Source organism: Pocillopora verrucosa, chromosome 12 (assembly GCF_036669915.1).
Source record: "Pocillopora verrucosa isolate sample1 chromosome 12, ASM3666991v2, whole genome shotgun sequence".
Classification (NCBI taxonomy): domain Eukaryota; kingdom Metazoa; phylum Cnidaria; class Anthozoa; order Scleractinia; family Pocilloporidae; genus Pocillopora; species Pocillopora verrucosa.
The window spans coordinates 14359340-14378529 of NC_089323.1; the positions used below are offsets into that span (position 1 = coordinate 14359340).

General features: G+C 37.6%; 1 protein-coding gene and 2 pseudogenes across 1 annotated transcript; all 3 read right to left on the reverse strand.

Annotated features, from left to right (window-relative positions):
* Positions 1-2742: 2742 nt before the first annotated feature.
* Positions 2743-3267, reverse strand: LOC131783701 (uncharacterized; annotated as a pseudogene).
* Positions 3268-5875: 2608 nt separating this feature from the next.
* On the reverse strand, positions 5876-9410 carry LOC131783699 (contactin-associated protein-like 2). The gene is made up of 4 exons (XM_059100457.2): positions 9325-9410; positions 8587-8987; positions 8392-8509; positions 5876-7344 (listed from the first exon to the last, which is right to left on the reverse strand). The coding sequence occupies exons 2-4, from the start codon at positions 8929-8931 to the stop codon at positions 6725-6727; spliced, it is 1083 nt and encodes a 360-aa protein (XP_058956440.2). The 5' UTR covers positions 8932-8987; positions 9325-9410; the 3' UTR covers positions 5876-6724.
* Positions 9411-12332: 2922 nt separating this feature from the next.
* Positions 12333-15343, reverse strand: LOC131783727 (uncharacterized; annotated as a pseudogene).
* Between the last annotated feature and the right edge of the window lie 3847 nt (positions 15344-19190).

The following is a 19190-nucleotide window of genomic DNA, read 5'->3' on the forward strand; positions in this document are numbered from 1 at the left end:
AAAGAAGGGGGCATTGATTATTCCTGGCTACCGCAGCATCATAAAGATGATAAGAAAAACACTGCATTGTCACACGAAGAGTTTGCAAAACGCCAATACCGCTATTGTGCTTTTCACCCAAGCATGCCTAATTACAAACACAATTGGACACTTCAAAAGAACCAAACTGAAAGCCAAGCTTCATATTAGCATGCTTTGTGGAAAATTCGATTATCTGCTGATCTTTTGGGTCTACGAGGATTTTGCATTTAATATGTTGAGTACACAGAGATCCTCTTTAGCATATTGTAAAATTTTTTTCCCTCAAGATAAGCTAAAATTAGTTCCCACGACGACTACATGGCAACGGCCCACTGAAAAAATAATGCAATAACACAATTAGTTTGGGCTAGGTGCACCTAGGAGCTTTAACAACACGAACAACGCATCATGCGAAGTTTTAGGATACCATCATTTCACAGTACGGTTTTTCTTTCACTAATATACTGCATAAAAAAACTTCCGAGCGACAGCGCGACACCACAAACTCCTTCACTTCGCCATCTCTATTTAAAGAATTTGGCGTCTCTCATACTTAGTTTTCGTGTTTGTTCGATAGCTCATCCTTATTTGGTTATTCAGACAGTAAAAATAACATTTTGTTTAACTACAGTTGTATTAAACTTCAGCAAGCCGCTTACTTACGTGAGTGAATCAGAAAGGAGAACAAGTAGGTCAGATTTATCTATGAAAAGGAGTATATGGTCTCACCTATATATTTTTTGTCAGGAAATATTTCCCAGTTAGCCTAATCTATATTCACTCTTTTTTTCTCATGACTATACAAATCACACAAAATTCATCTAAACTCTCTACTCGGCTTCATCAAAAGCAAAAAAAAATTGGAGACGGTAACTCTAAATGCTAAAATTAAAGTCACCATATGATGACCTTAATTTTTTTTTCTTTGTAAACCAATACTGCATTTTATTCTTTGACATAATTATTATATGAGTTTCTACCGAAAAAAACAAATATTTTTTAAAAATTAATTTGATGCGTTAATAATCTGCTACATATTTAAATATCTTCTGACCATTTCAAATGAACAATAACAACAAACATTTCCGTAAAACACATTTGAAAAATCCCACGATTTGTTGAAAAGGGGAAAGTATCACGAAGCCAATCAGATCATATATATTCATATTGGGACGGTGCATGATTATCAAAACGGATTTAACGATAAGTATCTAATATATTTTCCATTCTTTTTTTTTCCAAATGTTTAGATGTTATTTCAAAAAGCGGCTAACGCCCACAGGTTTTTGAAATGTTAAAATTGGTGTTTTGGCTGCCTGGCATTTTTAACTCTTAGGTTATTTCGGGCAGCCAGCGCCCCTATCATTGTCTGTACTATTATTATAAATTTTTCTTTCTTGTATATTTTGGGGTGAAAAAATAAAGTTGTTGTTGTTGTTGTTGTTTCATTTTACGCGCATTTGTTCTACTTCGGAGCCACTTTTTCCTTTGCAGCAAAAGGGATAGGCAAAAACATAGGCGTCGTGGACAAGCTTATAGCGAATCGAAACTTCGGCGGATACCCCGAGTGAGGGTCTGAATGGGGGTACTTCGATAACACTAAACATTTACTTTTTTGACTGTATAACATTAAACAGTTAATTTTCAGCTATTTCAACACTAACATTAAAAAACTCGTTGTAACATTATTTTTTTTCCCATAAACAAACAAACCACATCCTAAAAGGGGAAATATCTATGTTGGGCCTGTGTTTATTGTCTCAAAGAGGTTTTTTTTTGCCATTTTCCAACAATTCGGGATTATTTCAAGACTTCCGAAGAGTGAGGAAGATATCTGAAAGCTGCCGAAGATTTACGAAAGCTTTCGAAGATGTCCAAAGACTGCCGAAGATGTCCACTGAGGCCGCCATAGATGTCCACAGACTTATGACTGACGATATTTGAAGACTACCGCAGATTTAGCTTGTATAACTCATAACAATTCTATTCTTAAAGCGCTTTTACAGCGAGGATTCATCAATCGTGACCACCTAGAGAGAATATATTTGTAACAAATCAGATTACGATGTTCAAATCAATCAGCCAATGGGATAGAATATCGAAATAAACAGTAAAATTAAGCAAATTTACGGACTGCCATCCGTTGTATGAATACCTCAGTATGATTGGTTGGCTTTGTGAGATGGTTCCAGTTGGTGTATCCGCACTGTAAACAAAGAGATAAATACGAAAATTACAAGGAAAATGAGAGCTATCATATATGAGTGTTTAAATTTGACTAGTAATGAATGCAATAACAGAATATTCTTTTACCAATAAGATCGGCTACAGTGCTCACTATGTATAATGGTCAACAAAAATGACAGACATGTCACTCCATCCTGGCCAAAAACATTTGATTATATTCCATACCTGAATAGTCGCGATTGTCCCAACTGTTTCTAGAGATCAAGGCGGAAATGAGCGCAGGTGATGCGACCAAATCTGCTGAACGTTTTGTCTGTATCATTATCCGCATCGCTCTCCGAGTCGGTGTCGAATTCATCCTGTTGCTCAGGGAGGTCTGTCACGTCACCAGCTGCGACAACTCCGAGCATGCTTTCGTCAACAAAGGTGATTCTCAGTACTTCGTTTGTAGCTCGTGGAATATTTGTATCCTGGTCGACTCGTTCTTCATTGTCTGTCCCTGGATCATCTTAAACATCCTCATGGAATTTTACTCTAGTACACGATGGCGTACTGGAATATACAGCTGGCGGCAGGGCTCCCGCTTTGACTTCTGTTGATTCGCTTCTTACCGTCCTTGACAGGTCGATACCTGTCAACCAATTCCTTCATGGCTGCCTAAATGTTGGGGTCAACGTTATCAGCTGGAGGAGGTTTCATCAAATCTACGTCCCGTAACTCCACACTGGATTTAGGTACTGGATAATAAGACTTCTCAAGTGTGAAGTACTTCGCACCCCACTTCGTTGTTCTCTTTAAAGATTGCTTTGAAATTGTTCCAAAGTCTTGAGCATACTGAAGAGCGGTGAAAGTCTCGTTTTTGAAGTGGGAGACGGCATGAAGGTTCTCCACCTGAGTTGTTAGCAGCGTACGCAGGTCAATGTCACCAAGATAGTCCTCGTTTACATTCTTAACGTTATCTCGCAGCTGTTCCATACCTCTTTCGAGAAGCACCAATGACTCCTGTGTTTTGCTGGAAACAGTTCCTTCAGGGCCATTTATTCTTGCTGTTTCTTTCATTTTATTGTGCTGCCTTACTTCAGCGACTGTGTTTTTAATATAAGCATTTACAGATGAAACATTGCACACAGCATCTTGAAGAGATAATTGGACCGCGTCGATCGTATGTGCACCAATTCCAAAACTATCATAGAGACATTCGAGGTTGCGAAGAAAGGACACTTTGCCAGTAAGCCCCGAAGCTAGTTTGATTGTTTCAGCAGCTATATCGGAAATAAAAAAAATTTTCTACAAGGAACAGATTGCATGAAATTGTGTAAATGAGCAGCTTTCTTCAGTTCCATCACGGTTCCTTCATGGCCAGTACCCAACAAGGTCTCGACTGTTGCACTTAAGGGATTAAAGGTCTTAACCTTTTGATCTTTGTTGTCGGTGAAAACAATGATGCCCTCATAACCATACAGCCTCCTGATTTCCTTACAAGAATCTGAAGAATTCCGCAAGAGTTGCTCAATCGAGGTTACAACCCTCCAACCATATAACCATACAACCATATAACCCTCCAGCTGCGCTAGTTGCAGCCAAGTATGCTGATTGCCGCAGAACATAAAGAGATTCAACACTTGTCACGTCGTTGGAGTAGTTTATCTGTCTCAGCCTACTACCGATGATAGCCACTCCTTTGTACTCTAACTCCAGCTGCATTATGCTTCTCTGCTCATCATCTGCACACAAGAGGATATCCTTACTTGCCGCACAGATGGAAGTTGATTTATTTAAGGGTGGGTTAATCTGGACAATTTGTTTATTCAGTTCTCGACTTGCGCAGCTAAAGATCTCAGAAGTGTCGTAAACCGCTTCTGTAGAACTGGACCTGTACCCTCAAGTGACAATCTGAAACGACTAAGCTGCGAGAGAAAATCAGCTCGCGATTTTAGGCGTCCGGGTTTGAAAAGTACTTCGCCTTTCAATTTAATGAAACGGATTGCTGATGAGCCTCTCTCTGCAACGAAGACTACGCCATTGGTAAAGCATAGGTCCCGCGCATCGTTGAATACTTCCCTCCGAACATTTACATCGACTGGTCGGTGTAAAAGCAGTTCTACGAGACTATCGAGAGTCGAAATCGTAGTCTAACGCCAGTACTTTGCCTTGGGGCCCAATTTCAAGTGCAATTGGTCTTTTGCAAACACTACTTTGGTTGGATTTCCAGAAGCAATACTTTTCAGGGACTATTGTGTGGATTACCAAACGTATCCCCTCAAGTACATCCAGTACTGAGGGTCTAGTAAGGCGCATTATCGGTTCTAAGGACAAGAGCATTTCAGCTTTGGCTCACTGTTCGCGAGTGATTTTCTTGATTTTCTTGCAGAATTTAAAAGAGCAGATAAATTTGAAAATCCTTAGAAAAAACCTTGGTCTCCTTTCAAACACTAAAGAGTATTTTTTTCAAGAACAGTAAACATTAAAAAAAATGGCCAATTTAACAGTAAACACTAAAAAATATGGACAAATAAGACTAAACACTAAACCCCATTCAGACCCTCCCGAGTGTGTGATGGAAACGTGACTAGTAATCGTGCAGTGTAACTGCAGCAAAATTTAGTTCATCTTGTCACCCCACAACATGAGTTTAGACCATTCCTTAAGATCTGAATTGTAGGTTGGCTCCTCCAAACGATTTGATCATTTGTAGATCTAGCACACTTAACGTTCTTTGCACAAACACTGTCAATTATTTATTTTCTGCGTAAGGGGGAATTTTTCAAAAGTTTATTATTAAAATTTTAGTTCATGTTCATTAGGGAAAGAACATGTTTCAGCCACCTCGCATTTCTCTGTTGGTTGCTCCAGAACTGAAATAAATACGTTTATTCATGGCGTGGCATTGACTGACATTGCTATGGCAACAATAAACATGCCATTCTGGATAACGAGCCTGTCTGCGGGAACTTGGATCTTCAGCTAAAAGTGGTGCAACGTGACAGGATCAAGTTTGTCCATTTTGGCCTTTACCTCGATATTAACATCAAAGTCGTGAAAACCACCCTGTACAGAAAAGTACTTCCAAGTAAAAAGGCAGCTAAGCTTTATTGTGCTTTCGTTTGGCTGGTTTCCATTCTTCTCTCCATACTTTTCCTTAGGGGATGGGTGGGGATGCAATAAGTACACATTGAACTTCGTGTCGTGCAATTTTGGTCTGAGATCATGTGATTTGAAATCGAACTCGTGCTGCGCACCCGCTTGATTTTGAAATCACTTATATGACTTCAGACCTTCTTGAGAGAAGTTTAAAAAGTTTCAAGCAAGTTCTAGAGGGAAAAACCCGACAACTCCGGACAGGAGGCAAGGGCAAGCAGCCGAACTGGTTAGTCATGACACGAAATAAAAACGATCAACAAGGAAAACAGAGTCATGTGTTTGCTTGTATATTTATAAACTAGTAATCTCGTCCAATTTAGGATAAATCACCACTCGTAATTTTTCAGACAAAAACTTGCACTCGCACCACGGACTCGTGCAATTTGGTTAGCCTTTGAAACACTGATTTATCCCAAATTGTACTCGAAATCATGTGATTACTATACAAATTGCACTCCACTCAGTTTAATTACCATTTTTTATTCAAATATTTATACAGTGTACGGAAACCAAAGTTTTAGAAATTAACTTGCCAAGTCGACTTTTATTTTCTACCGTATTTCACTAGTTTAAAGAATTTAAAAGCATGTTCGAGCCCTATCGTCTAAGAGGGCATAAGTACTTCGAGCTTTTATTGATCTGCATTTGACGTCTCCTTGGCTACATTAAAAGTAGTAAAATTTTGCACCTCAGTAGGAAGATTTTTGAGGCTAAAAAAATTGGAAAAACTGCCCAATAAATAAGTTTTCCAAAATCATAGGTAGGTATAGTGGTGTTCCACGCGCATTATGCATCTTCTTTACTCTCTACATCATGTAATTACAGGACATTAGTTAAAAAACTTTTCAGCGAACCGAATCGGGAAAAGAATTTTTTAAGTCACACATTGTTGTTATAAGAAAATGTGATCAGCATCGGACCTTAAATTTTCTGTTTTGTCAAAAAGAAAACACCCGAATTTTTCCAGTATCAGCCCACACCAATGAGAGGATGCGAAATAGCTGCAAATGCTGATGCCTTTGCATTTTTCTTACCACTATAAATTTCACGTCTCTTGACTCTCTAAGAGAAAAGAGCAATGATAATTGTTACTTTACTAGGACTGACGCAGCAGTTATTAAAAGTTTCTATTCTGTAGCTGAATTATAAATAAGTCAGAAACATTTGAGCTTTCCAATACTGGCTATGATGATTGGTAATATTTTTTCTACAAGTACTTTTAGTTACCCATTATGAGTTTTCCCATTTTTCTCACTTCACTACAATCAATTCAAATTATCATGTATATTTGATTTTACTTAATAATGATGGACGTCCTACACTACAAAAAGATTATAATGTTCAAGTGATCTTTGAAATAAAATCATTGTGTGTTTTAGATGAGTCCATAACACCTCAGTTTTCCAAGCGTGTGATATCCTTTTTCGTTCCTACCTCCGATAACACCGGTATCTCCAAACCTCAATTGCGTCACGGGAAGTTTGGATTTGTCTGTGATCAAACCGCTGTCCTCCCGCCAATTCCAATCGTTCGTATCGCAGTTGCAGCCGAAGTTTACTTTTGCGCATGTGTTGTTCAACCCGCATGCACATTTGAATGGAACAGAGTCGGCTCCACCCCAGTAGGTCATATTTTCTCCGTCACGTGACACCCACCAGCCACGCATGTCCCCATTGTAAAGGAGTGCTGAATGATAGCAGCCGTACTTAATAAACTGCTCACAATGAGAAGATGAAGCTGTCAGGATTGCTAGCTGGAGGAGACTGGTGTCATGGTAAGTGACATCACGAGAATAACTGCCATGGGAATCAAACCCATCCACCAGCGTCATATTTTCACTGTCGTGACTGACAACTGTCACTCCAAAGCCTTCCTTGTCAGTCATGTCACAGTATACTTTGAAAGGTTTTACTCCACCCTCTCCGTCTGGGTCGATGACGTAAGAGCCACTTTTTGCCATCGGATTGCAGTATTTGATATCACTGCAGGTTCTTCCTGAAATATGAAAATAATGGTATGGAAAACAGAATAATTCAATTTCAATGTTACGCGACCGTGCGTCATATTCCCGTTGTGCTCACTTATGACGTCAGCAAGCAAGCGGTTCGTGTAAAACTATTTCCTCCGCGATTGACTGCGAAATTCCCGTTTAGTTTTGCCGCCTGGTGTTTGTTCCATCCCGACTATTCAAGAAGCTCAAATAGAAATTTAAATATGCTTAAGGATAATCAATGGAAAAGAATCAACATCTATGCCGTAAAAGCGACTAAATGAGCTTTCGAGTTGAGGTGAATGGCCTAGCAGCCGGGTGCGTTCTCAAATAGACTAAGTGCCTGACGGTCACCATTTTTCACAGAATTTCTATCGAAAGGTTCTTTCAAACTTCTTATGGAAATTAGATATTTCTTAAGAAATGTCAAACAATTCCAATTAATTTGCTTTTTTAGTGGACGAATTCTCCGAGCTTGTCCATCCTATAATATCGGTCGGTTGTCAACACTTAAATTACACGCTTTTTGACCAGACTGCCGGGCATGATCTTGAATAGACTAAATGTCCAGCGGTTAAAAATATTCACCGACATCTGGCATTCTTAAGAAGTTTCTCTGTTGCAGTTCTGTGAAAATTTGTGACTTACGTGCATTTAGTCCATCTGGGACCATGCTCAGCTGCGCTGCATATTTGTTGCTTGTTCGAGTTTGAAACGCGTTGCAGCTGGAGAGGGAAAACTGAATTTTCTTACTTCACGCCAGGTCGGATCATTCTCTTGATCTCAATATTTCCCCACAATTTTTTTTTAACAGAAATTTTTGTTTGACAGCTTTCAGACTTTTCAACACAACGCTACGCAATCATCTAGTAAACAAATTCAGGTATGGTGAATCTAAAGCGCGGGTCGCCTCCATGCAAAAAAATTCTTTCCTTTTCAGGTTCTACACAGCAAACTAAACATTTCCAAGAACAAAGTTTTAGTTTAGCTTTGGCATCTTTTTTTTTGAAAATTCTACAATATACAGGGAAAACGATGAATTTCCAAAATACCTTCTCGTTCGCAGTGAGTTCCGCAAAATCCAGGTTCACAGTCACAGCGATAGGAGTTCAGTACATATTCAGTAACACAGCTCGCACTGTTTTTACAAGGAGCGCTTTCGCATGGAGACTAAAAGAAATAATAAAAATCATTTTAAAATTGCAACAAATTGGCTCTTCCTATATATATAATCAACAAATACTCACCCCCGGGCTGTGATGATGGAAAGTATCATTTGCAAGGAAGTGTTTAGTCGCTTTGTACTTGTCAGTAGCCAACAATTCACACAGATGAAGACCTTTGGAGTCAGGGTACGCTGCCAAGTTCAACGAATAACACTTTGTTTCTTCAACACAAAGAAAGATGCATTCTGACTCATTTTCCACCATGCTGGATGTAAGTTTTTCAGCCCGTAAATAATGAAAGGCATCTCGCCTGAAATTGCCAAAACAAACGTGGCCTGTTGAACTTCGATAAAGCGAGCTACCTTGCATTGCAATTGTCAGTTTTAACAAAGAAGGAAAAAACAACCAGAATGGAAGTAGCAGCATGATAGTGACCCTTGGACTGTCACCACTTGAAAGTGTTGCTTCAGAATATTGAACACCTTAAATGCGAATCAAAAATATGTCACTATTAGGTGGTTATTGTCTTGTGCTACAAAGTAAATACTCATGGAGCAGGTGCAACGCTTGGGTTGAGTAGTTAAATGCTACGGGAATTTTAAAAGATTCATCTCGTGTAGATTTCAAAATAAAATTTCAGCAAATGAAACTCAAAAAAGTTTCAACTGAAAGGAAACAAAGAGGCCATAGACACAAGAATGCCAAAGAGCAGCAACTGATAACAGTCTGAACCATATGATATGTCATGAAATGAATACACAGCTCTGCGGGACGTATTTAATTTCTCTGTTCCAACCGCTAATAAAAGTTTTCTGTTACCTGTCACGTCCAACGTGATGACTCATTATCTGGACTTCATCCAAAATTTTTTGCACGTACCCAAGAATTTTAAACCTTAACGAGATATTAGAAGAGAAGGCTGTTGGGAATACGGGTTTTGTTTTTTGAAATTTCTAGTACGTGCAGCCATATACATTAAAAAAGAAATGTTGTCTTCGTATGACATTATGAACAAAGTATTTTTCCTTTAATTTAATTAATTCTTCCCGTAATTTGTCTTTCCTCATTTTAATTTTAAAAATTTTAGATAGCTTTTAGGAAATGTCAGCATGTTAATTATGCAATGTAGATCCTAACTGAGGTAAGATTTACTTATCCACAAATGAAACTTTCTTATAACAGTAATCAAAATATTAGAAACCGTTAATATTTTCTTGCAGTAATTTAGCAGTTAAGGACTTTTTTTAAACTGAAAACTAGATACATAATGTTATCACTTCTGCCCACGTTCCGTCCATATCCTTTATACCTGTCATTTATAATTAAGACAATAATGTTTTTTACATAAGTTTTTGGAATCTTTATGATCCTTTATGTATAAGTTTTTCTCGATCACAGTGTTGTCTCAAAGCTAAATAAAGAAGAGAAAAGAATAACAAAAAAGAGGCAGAAGAAAAAAACCGAACAAAACCATAGAACATACCGAAAATGTACAATTCTCAGGGTGGAATATGATTCGGGTAATTTGAGCATTGGCTCAAATGACAAACTTATTAGAGGGGTCTTCGTGGGTGGAATTTAAAAATAATTGGAGACATATTTTCTTCGCTGTTCGAACTCAAAATGCAGCAATGAAAATTTTGCAAAAGGACGAAAAGTAATTTACGTGGATCGTAATTACTAACCACTATTTGCGTGCAGTCAGGTGCGGCAGAGCAATTTTGCGTGATGCCTGACGCTATTTTTTTTATTTTTGTTTGTTTTTTAAATTTTTTCAAGAGCAAACACATTCAGTATTCTTTACATGTGGTTAAAAATCCACAGGAGGCAATCGCTGAGGCAGGTCGAGCAAACGAATTGCCATCAACTTGCTTGTTACCGTAATTTCTTCATTTAGACTGGAATATTTCTACTGTTTTCTCTGTTGTAAGATTGAGATATTCTAACTTATTCAAACAAAATCTTGGCAAAAAGACTCTTTGGTACTCTATGTCACGGAGGAAGGATAATGTTGATTTGTTCCGTCAATGTCTCTCCCTCAAAACTCAATTAGGGGACTACAAGTTGATCCAATCCCAAATTCTCCTAATTGAAGTCATAAGTATTTTATGACCGACTTTAGGGAGAATTGCTAATGAGATCTTGGGAGTTAAAGGGTTAAAATACAAAAGAATTGCAATAACTTGAAATTACCAACCTTATTACTTGTGATAACTGTTTGCTCTCAATGAGTAATTGAAGTGAGTTTTGACCATTTAAACAGTCAGCGTGGTTGGAAATACATAATCCATTGATTAGTTTGAGCGAAAAGCATTTAAGTCAATGAGATCAAAAAGAGCAAAGAGAAAAACGTTATTGGCGAATTTATTCCTTTCAGTTTCAGCTGACGAAAAATAAATTAGGATTAAATAATTCCAGTCATTTATACAACAGTGAACCTCTTGCGAATGGGAGAAACTCTTGAAACGAGCCTGCAGCTTATTGTCTTTTATCCTTTATACTGCGGTGTTATACAAGGATATCCAGTCCTGAGAAAGCCGTAAATAATTAAATAATATAACATTTTTTTTCTCGTGTGTTTGATATCGCCAATGAGCTGCTTTCGGTTGATGAATGAACGGCGAAGCCTACACCATTCTCAATGTGAGGTCGTTTGTCGGAACTTTTTCGGATTTAAGACTGATGAAACACTGAAAATCCGTATCGCTTACAGACAGCGACGTTCAAACTTTCCTAGAGGGGGAAGAAAAAGAAAAATCGGAAAATGCGTATTCAGTGGCTTTGGTAATGACATTTCTCGCGGCTGAGAGCGAAAATCGACAACTGAAAGATTTGCCACAGGCCGATCTTGGCCGTGCACCTGAAAGATTTCTTTTGTCGGTAAGGACCAATTCAATAACTGACAATTTTGTATATTGAAAATGAGGCTCATTGTTTGTTTTTGTAGTGATTTGAAATACATGTTTAATTTTGAAATTTATTGAAATATTCAAGTTTTGAGCTCTTCTTGGATATTTATTAATTAACTTTTGGATGGGGGTAAGTTACACTTGAATTACCAACTTGAGAGTTTCTGCTTTTTTAAATTCGTGGAGTCTTTGTAATGCGTAACAGGAAGCCTTCACATCTTGCCAGGAATTATTTAGTTCCTTGGCGACAAGATCTCAACCATCCTTAAATAATCTTCCTTGCCGTAAGTAATTAAAGGGAGGGGCGGTGATTTTTTCATTCAAGATTTTCTCAGAAAAGTGCTGAGCTTCTATGATAGGATTTATTTTTTCTGAAAAGCCCATTTTAATACACCCTTAAATAAGATGTTGTGGGCCTAATTGTTAACGATAAAACTTCGATTGGTGTGTGCATGAGTATAAGTGGAATGTGGAAAAGATTTGTTATATAACGATTATCGACAGGCCTTTAAAGAAAGTTTCCGGTGTAACACTTTTTACCCGATCCTTCGGGCTGTCTAATACTTCAACTGAACATTCCGCCATCTGTTGTTATTCCCAGTTTCCTACCAAACCAGAAGACGAAAGCGCAGTTGTTTCTCAGCTCTCTCAAAATACACCACAGTGGCTTATTAAGAGTAAATGGGACTTGCTCTAAAATATTTTTGCTTTCAGCAAAATCAATATTCAGAATGCAAACATTGCAACTTGAGCCTTTATTATCTATCTTCAAGTTTACAGCAGCTTCCGTAGCAATTGGTATGATATTACTATGCTAATATAACTACGCGAATAAATATTTCTCCGGACTGAAATTCAGGCAGTTGATGCACCTGCAAGGAAAATAAAAATAAAGACTAATCAGAGTTTTTCGGATGTCAGTACTATCCACGGCTGATGTAAAACTGCAATCCACACTCAGTCATCAGCACTCTCCTGCACGGTAGGCCCCTCCTGTGTATTCGTTCCCATGGGCTCCTTGCTCTTTTCTCCTTTGTTCTCATTACATATCGTGGCGACACTCAAAACAAAAACATTCTTAAACGTGTACCATTTCTTTTTTTTCTCAATCTTATGTTGGGTAAAAGTTTTCTTTATCTCTATCATATTTATTCCCCCACGGGAAACAAAGAACTCACTGAAATTTGACATGGTTTGACGCTATTCTGATTTAGAGATTTAACTGACTGTCACCAAGAGGCTACAATTCTTAGACCCAACGATTCGACACTCCTGTCTAGTGCTTTCATTAGGGGTGAAAGCCTGTATCCCTTAGCACTCCGCACAGGAGGCCGAGATCTCAAACTCGATGGAGCACAATGATTTCATTGCATCGATGATTGAAATACAAATGACAGCGGTACTTAGCAATGCGGACTCTGTTATTCGCGAGCCGGTTCACCCTTGTACCACTAGTTTGACTATAACTTTCTTACAAATAAGATATATCAAAGTTCACACGGCAACCAGGTGGACAATCGGACATGATTTGGTGCTACTCTGCTTTAAAGATTTAATGAATGTAACCGACAAGTTACAATTCATAGACCAACGTTTCGACACTCCTGTCTGGTGCCTTCATCAGGGGCCCCTGAATTTGTCTTACCAAGCTCAAAGAAGTTGAGCTTCAATCTTTCTTCGCCACACCCTGGCCAGTATACCAACTGTACTCCCTCCCCAGGCCATCCACCGTCTGGATGAACACAGAAATTGTTCTTCAAATTCTTCAGGTTATTGTGTGTCGGCAACCTCAAGTGACCAAAACTCTAGGTATGAGAAAACCATTATTCTCCACGAAAAGGGACGTACTTTAACCGGAATATGATTAACTAAAACTAATTTGACGATTTCATCACGTCATTTTCCGAGATATTAACCACACAAAGGAAGTCAGGAACTCAAAGGTGTTTTTCCTTGTTTTGCCGATGATCGTAGCTCGTAAAAAACAGAAACAAAAACAAAAACGACGACAACTGACTACGAAAATAGTCAATAAGAATTCAGATACCATTCATAAATAATTCCAGAAACAACAACACTTAGAGTACAAAGTAAAACAAGAAAACTGTTACCCTGTGGACAAACATTTTTCTTGCTGCACTTGTGATAAATAACTCCATCCTGATCGAGAATAAAAATCTGATCGGTTGCATTACAAGCCGTGCCTTCCTTTTTGGTGAAGATGAGATAACTGCCGTTAGGAGGGGAACAACCTCCTTTGTTCGGCACCACACAGAAGTCACCGTAACTTTGTATTCCGCTCTCTAAAGAAGCACATCAAACAGTCACTTCAATGCACCCTGGTCAATACGCTATCTAAAAATGTCACCACAGTGTTAACAGTATAGGGCGTGATGTTGCAACCATGAAAACAAAATAAAATAAAATGAAGCCACCTGATTTTCACGATGAATTATTGTTTTGTCTTACGTATTCACAAAAAATATACATGATCAATGGCGGCTTTACCCTTCTGATCAAATTTAACCAACATAACAAAGCTGTGCATAAATGAGATGTCGTCTTCATCTCCTTAATAATTTATTCCCTCACGGGAAACAAAAACCTCACTGAAATTTGCCTTTTAAAAAGTGGCTTCATAGCTTAGTAGTACCGCCCAACTAAAGCATGCCCAGTTGCGCTGCACATTTAGCCACAGAGTTGCTCGTTCGAGTTCGAAACGCGTTGCAGCTGGAAAAGGAAAACTGAATTTTCTGACTTCACGCCAGGTCGGGCTATTCTTTTGATCTAAATATTTCCCCCAAACAGAAGTTTTTGTTGACAGCTTCTAGACATTTCAACACAACGCTACCCAATCATCTAGTAAACAATGATTCAAGTATAGTGAATCTAAAGCGCGGGTCGCCTCCATGCAAGAAACTCTTACCTTTTTAGCTTTTTATCAGCATATTAAACATTTAAGTTTAGCTCTGGCTTCTTATTTTGCAAATTCCACAATATACAGCAGAGAAAACAATGAATTTTCAAAATACCTCCTCGTTCGCAGTGAGTTCCGAAAAATCCAGGTTCACAGTCACAGTGATAGGAGTTCAGTTCATAGTCAGTAATACAGTCAGCACTGTTCTTACAAGAAGCGCTTTCGCATGGAGACTGTAAAAAGAAGAAAAATCCATTTTCAATTGAATTCTTTGTTTAAATTGGCCCGTCCTATATTACTCATCCCCGGTCTGTGATGATGGAAAGTATCATTTGCAAGGAAGTGTTTAGTCGCTTTGTACTTGTCAGTAGCCAACAATTCACACAGATGAAGACCTTTGGAGTCAGGATACACTGCCAAGTTCAACGAATAACACTTTGTTTCTTCAACACAAAGAAAAATACATTCTAACTCATTTTCCACCATGATGGATGTAAGTTTTTCAGCCTGTAAGTAGTGAAAGGCATCGCACCTGAAATTGCCATGACAAACGTGGCTTGTTGGACTTCGATCAAGAGTGCTACCTTGCATTGCAATCGTTAGTTCTAACAAAGAAGGAAAAAAACAACCAGAATGGAAGTAGCAGCATGATAGTGACCCTTGGACTGTCACCACTTGAAAGTGTTGCAGTGTGTTACAGAGTAAATGCTATCACTCATGGAGCAGGTGCAACGCTTGGGTTGAGTTGTCAAATGCAACGGGAATTTCAAAGATTCATCTCGTGTGGATATCAAAATAAAATTTCAACAAATAAAATTCAATAGTGCTTCAACTGAAAGGGAACAAAGAGGCCATAAACACAAGAATGCCAAAGAGCGGCGACTAATAACAGTCTGAAACCGATGATATGTCATGAAATGAATACACAGCTCTGCGGGACGTAATCAAATGCTCTGCTACATCTGCAAATAGAAGCTTTCTGTTACCTGTCACGTCCATCAAGGTGATTCATCTCGGCTTCATCCAAAATTTTGACACGTACCCAAGAATTTTGAACCTTAGCGAGATATTAGCTAGTCTCTGAAAAATTGTTGATGGTTAGAAGAGAAGGCTGTTGAGAATACGGGTTTTTGTTTTGTATTTTGCAATTCTAATTAAGAATACGTGTAACCATATACAAATATGACCCAGCTAAAACTACCACCTACTGAGCAAGGGAAAGGTTGAAAAGTTTGAAAACTCGAAAAGTTTGCGCCTTGTGGTTAACAAGCTTTTCTCCTGTTGTCCCAACTTCCCGCGTGGTTTATGAGCCGGTAAACCGATAGAAAGTGTGGTTGAATGGTTGATAGTTCACTTTTTAAATACGTTATTGCAAACATGCTGGCCCATTTCAGCAGAAATATTTTTTAAATGGGGGCTTGTTTAAACAACCTAAATATGTAAATATCGTCTGTACGTATATTATCTGTACAGCTAATTTTAGAAAGGCTGTTGGTAAAAGAAAAGGTATAAAAGTGCACGTGATAACTTCAAAAGTTGTTGAGGGTTGTTTTATTGTCCCGCTTCCACGACCTCAGGATTCCAGGGAAATCCGAGAAAATGTCTTTGTATGGACGAGCCATCACGGGTTTGATTAAATTAAAAAAAAAAAAATATATATATATATATATATATACTATTAAAAAAATTCAATTATCACTGGATTCGCAGAGTACCTTTCGACATTGTGAAATGCACTTTTGTCCTTTTTTCTGACATCGTTTCTCGAAAAAGCGGTAAACGAATCCTCAACATAATTGTAATTATTGATGACTGTTTTTTTTCCAGTTTTCTCGTGATTTGTTTTTGTAGTAGTAGAATAGCTCGAAGATTTTAGATAGTGCGCGAATGCTAGACAAGCAAGCTCAATTTGACTCCCAGAGTGTATTCCACATTCGGAAAATTTTAAATATTAATGATTTTCGTCGCTCTTGTAGGTGCACCATCGAGGCTTAGTTCCAGTGGGGAGAAGAACTTATTCGCTTATTGGGAAAAAAAAGTGTATTAGCATTGCGATATGTTACAATCTAGATGATGGATAATAAAGACTCAAGTTAGAAATTTTGCATTGTGAATATTTATTGAAAGTGACAAATAATGCTATCACACTGCCATTGCACGTGTACCTTAAACATATGCCTCGGAAGGATGCATCCATATCTGCCACCTATCAAACTCTTTTTTTGTGAACCATCGCGTTCATTCCCAATCCTTGCCCATTCGCTAGTTCAAGTTTTCTTCTACGAACTCGGCGATGGAGTTAAACACTTAGAAATTTAAGAGAAACCCTGAGAAGTCCTCTATCAGTTTGTAGAAAAAGAAACATTTTATTAGAGTTCTGAAAGTTCTGCAGGGAGAAGAAGCAGGTTTAATTTTTTCAAATGAAACTTTTCCTTCCGAGGAGCCATTCAATTTACTTTGCAAAGACACTCTACGCAGCCAATATTGTGAAATATTTTATGAAAAGATGATAACTATGTCCTATCAGCAAGATCTATCTGGTGTAGATGATTCCAAAATGAGAAACAATAAAAACTTGTATTTGCATGTGGGCCAAAAGACGTGTTTTTGTTGATTTAGCTGATCGAGAACAGTGTGAAACAAAAATACCTTGCAAAGCCGGTAGTTGTTTTTCCAGCTCTGAATGTACTCAGAAAACAATTGCAAGACATATTCTTTGAAAAACATGGGCTTAATATCTTTCGTAAGCGCTAGTTAGGCAAAGACCGTGAAAAACGGTCAACCTATCTACGATTCTTAAAAAGGTATAATCCGAGAATTAAGTTGGCTCAATTTTTGGATTACACCTTTTTAAGAATCGTTGACATGTTTGGATGTGTTTGTTGGCTCCTAGATGAAGTTGATGAAACGGTGTTCATTTTGTAAAGGTTCACAATGACGATAAATTACCTCTTCAAAGGTCTTTGTCAAACTTGCATTTAAAACACGAAAAGAAATCAAGCCTATGTTTTCACTTGCAATTGTAAACTATCTACATTCACAGATGGAAAAAAAAATTCGTTTTTGCAAGATATCTTTGTTTTCACACTCTGCACTCGAACACCTAAATCAACAAAAAACATCTCTTTCGACCGATCTGGTAATATTATGTATTATTGTGTTTTACTTTGGAATCATGTACGGCAAGCTTGACTGGCTGTGTTGTGGAAAAAAAAGTTTGCAGGTAGGACATAAATATTGTCATTCGATAAAATCTTTCACACTCTTGGTTATGTAAGTTGGCATCGTAAAGTAAATTGAATAGCTCTTTATAGGTTATTCTAAGGTAGTAATTCTATGCAAGAGTTTACTTGGACATTATATAAATATATACCTAAATATATATTTGAGTAGATACGCTGGTTTTCTCTCAACCCTTCTCGTGCCATTTAAGCTCAAAGGTCTAAAAATTTTTAAATGCTAATAATAGAGCTAATAATAGAGCAAATACCCTGTTCTTTAATTCGTCTGCATTTTCTACTTTCTATCAAAGTGCATTAATTTCCCAATCTGGTGATAACAATCGCTTGATAGCGGTCAGAGAAACAGTGACACGAAGAGTAAGACTGTATGCGATTGGGGACCTGGCATCCTCCGTAAATTACTGGGTGACTAATGTTGGTTTTTCCTTCTTGACGTCTTCACGTCAACAATTTCTTTCTGCTACTCAATTTTAATGTAAGACTCCAGATGTGAAGGCCTTCATTTAATGTCACTAAAGGCAATTTAGAATTAAAGAAAAAAATGTAATCACGTCTTTAGGACTGTCCAGTTAATGGCCTTTTTATGATTACTGCTATTATCAGTGATGAAACTAAGGTTTGGGGCCTCTTCGTTGCCTGGTTAAAAACCTTTTATCACTATTATAATTTAGTTGAGACTCAAACAAAGTTTTCATGAAATAGCTGAGGATTTCATTGCCGTACATGCTTTTTTTACGATTGGGGACCTTCACGTCAACAATTTCTTTTTGCTACTCAATTTTAATGCAAGACTCCAGATGTGAAGGCCTTCATTTAATTTCACTCAAGGCAATTTAGAATTAAAGAAAAAACAATGTAATCACCTCTTTATAACTGTTCAGTTAATTGCCTTTTTATGGTTACTGCTATTATCAGTAATGAAACTAAGGTTTGGGGTCTCTTCGTTGCCTTTTATCACTATTATAGTTTAGTTGAGACTCAAACAAAGTTTTCATGAAATAGCTGAGGATTTCATTGCCGTACATGCTTTTTTTTTTGAATAATTAAACATATTCAATGTGACAAAGTCCACAATAAGTCGACAATAGTTTGGCGAAAGCCTATTATCTTTGTTGGAAATGATATCTTTAAAAGTTATACGGGCTTCTCATTGGTTGTACTATTTAGTTACAAACTTAATTAAGCGTATTTATTTTGTTGAAATGTAGATTTAACGTTATTTTATTTAAATGTAGAATTAACGTTAATTAAGGCCTTAAAATTTTTAAATGCTAATAAAAAAGCTATTAATAGAGGAAATACCCTGTTGTTTGATATGTCTGCATTTTCTACTTTCTAGCAAAGTGTATTAATGTCCTAATCTGGTGATAACAATCATTTGATAGCGATCAGAGAAACAGTGACGCGAAAAGTAAGACTGTATACGATTGGGGACCTTCACGTCAACAATTTCTTTTTGCTACTCAATTTTAATGTAAGACTCCAGATGTGAAGGCCTTCATTTAATTTCACTCAAGGCAATTTAGAATTAAAGAAAAAACAATGTAATCACCTCTTTATAACTGTTCAGTTAATTGCCTTTTTATGGTTACTGCTATTATCAGTAATGAAACTAAG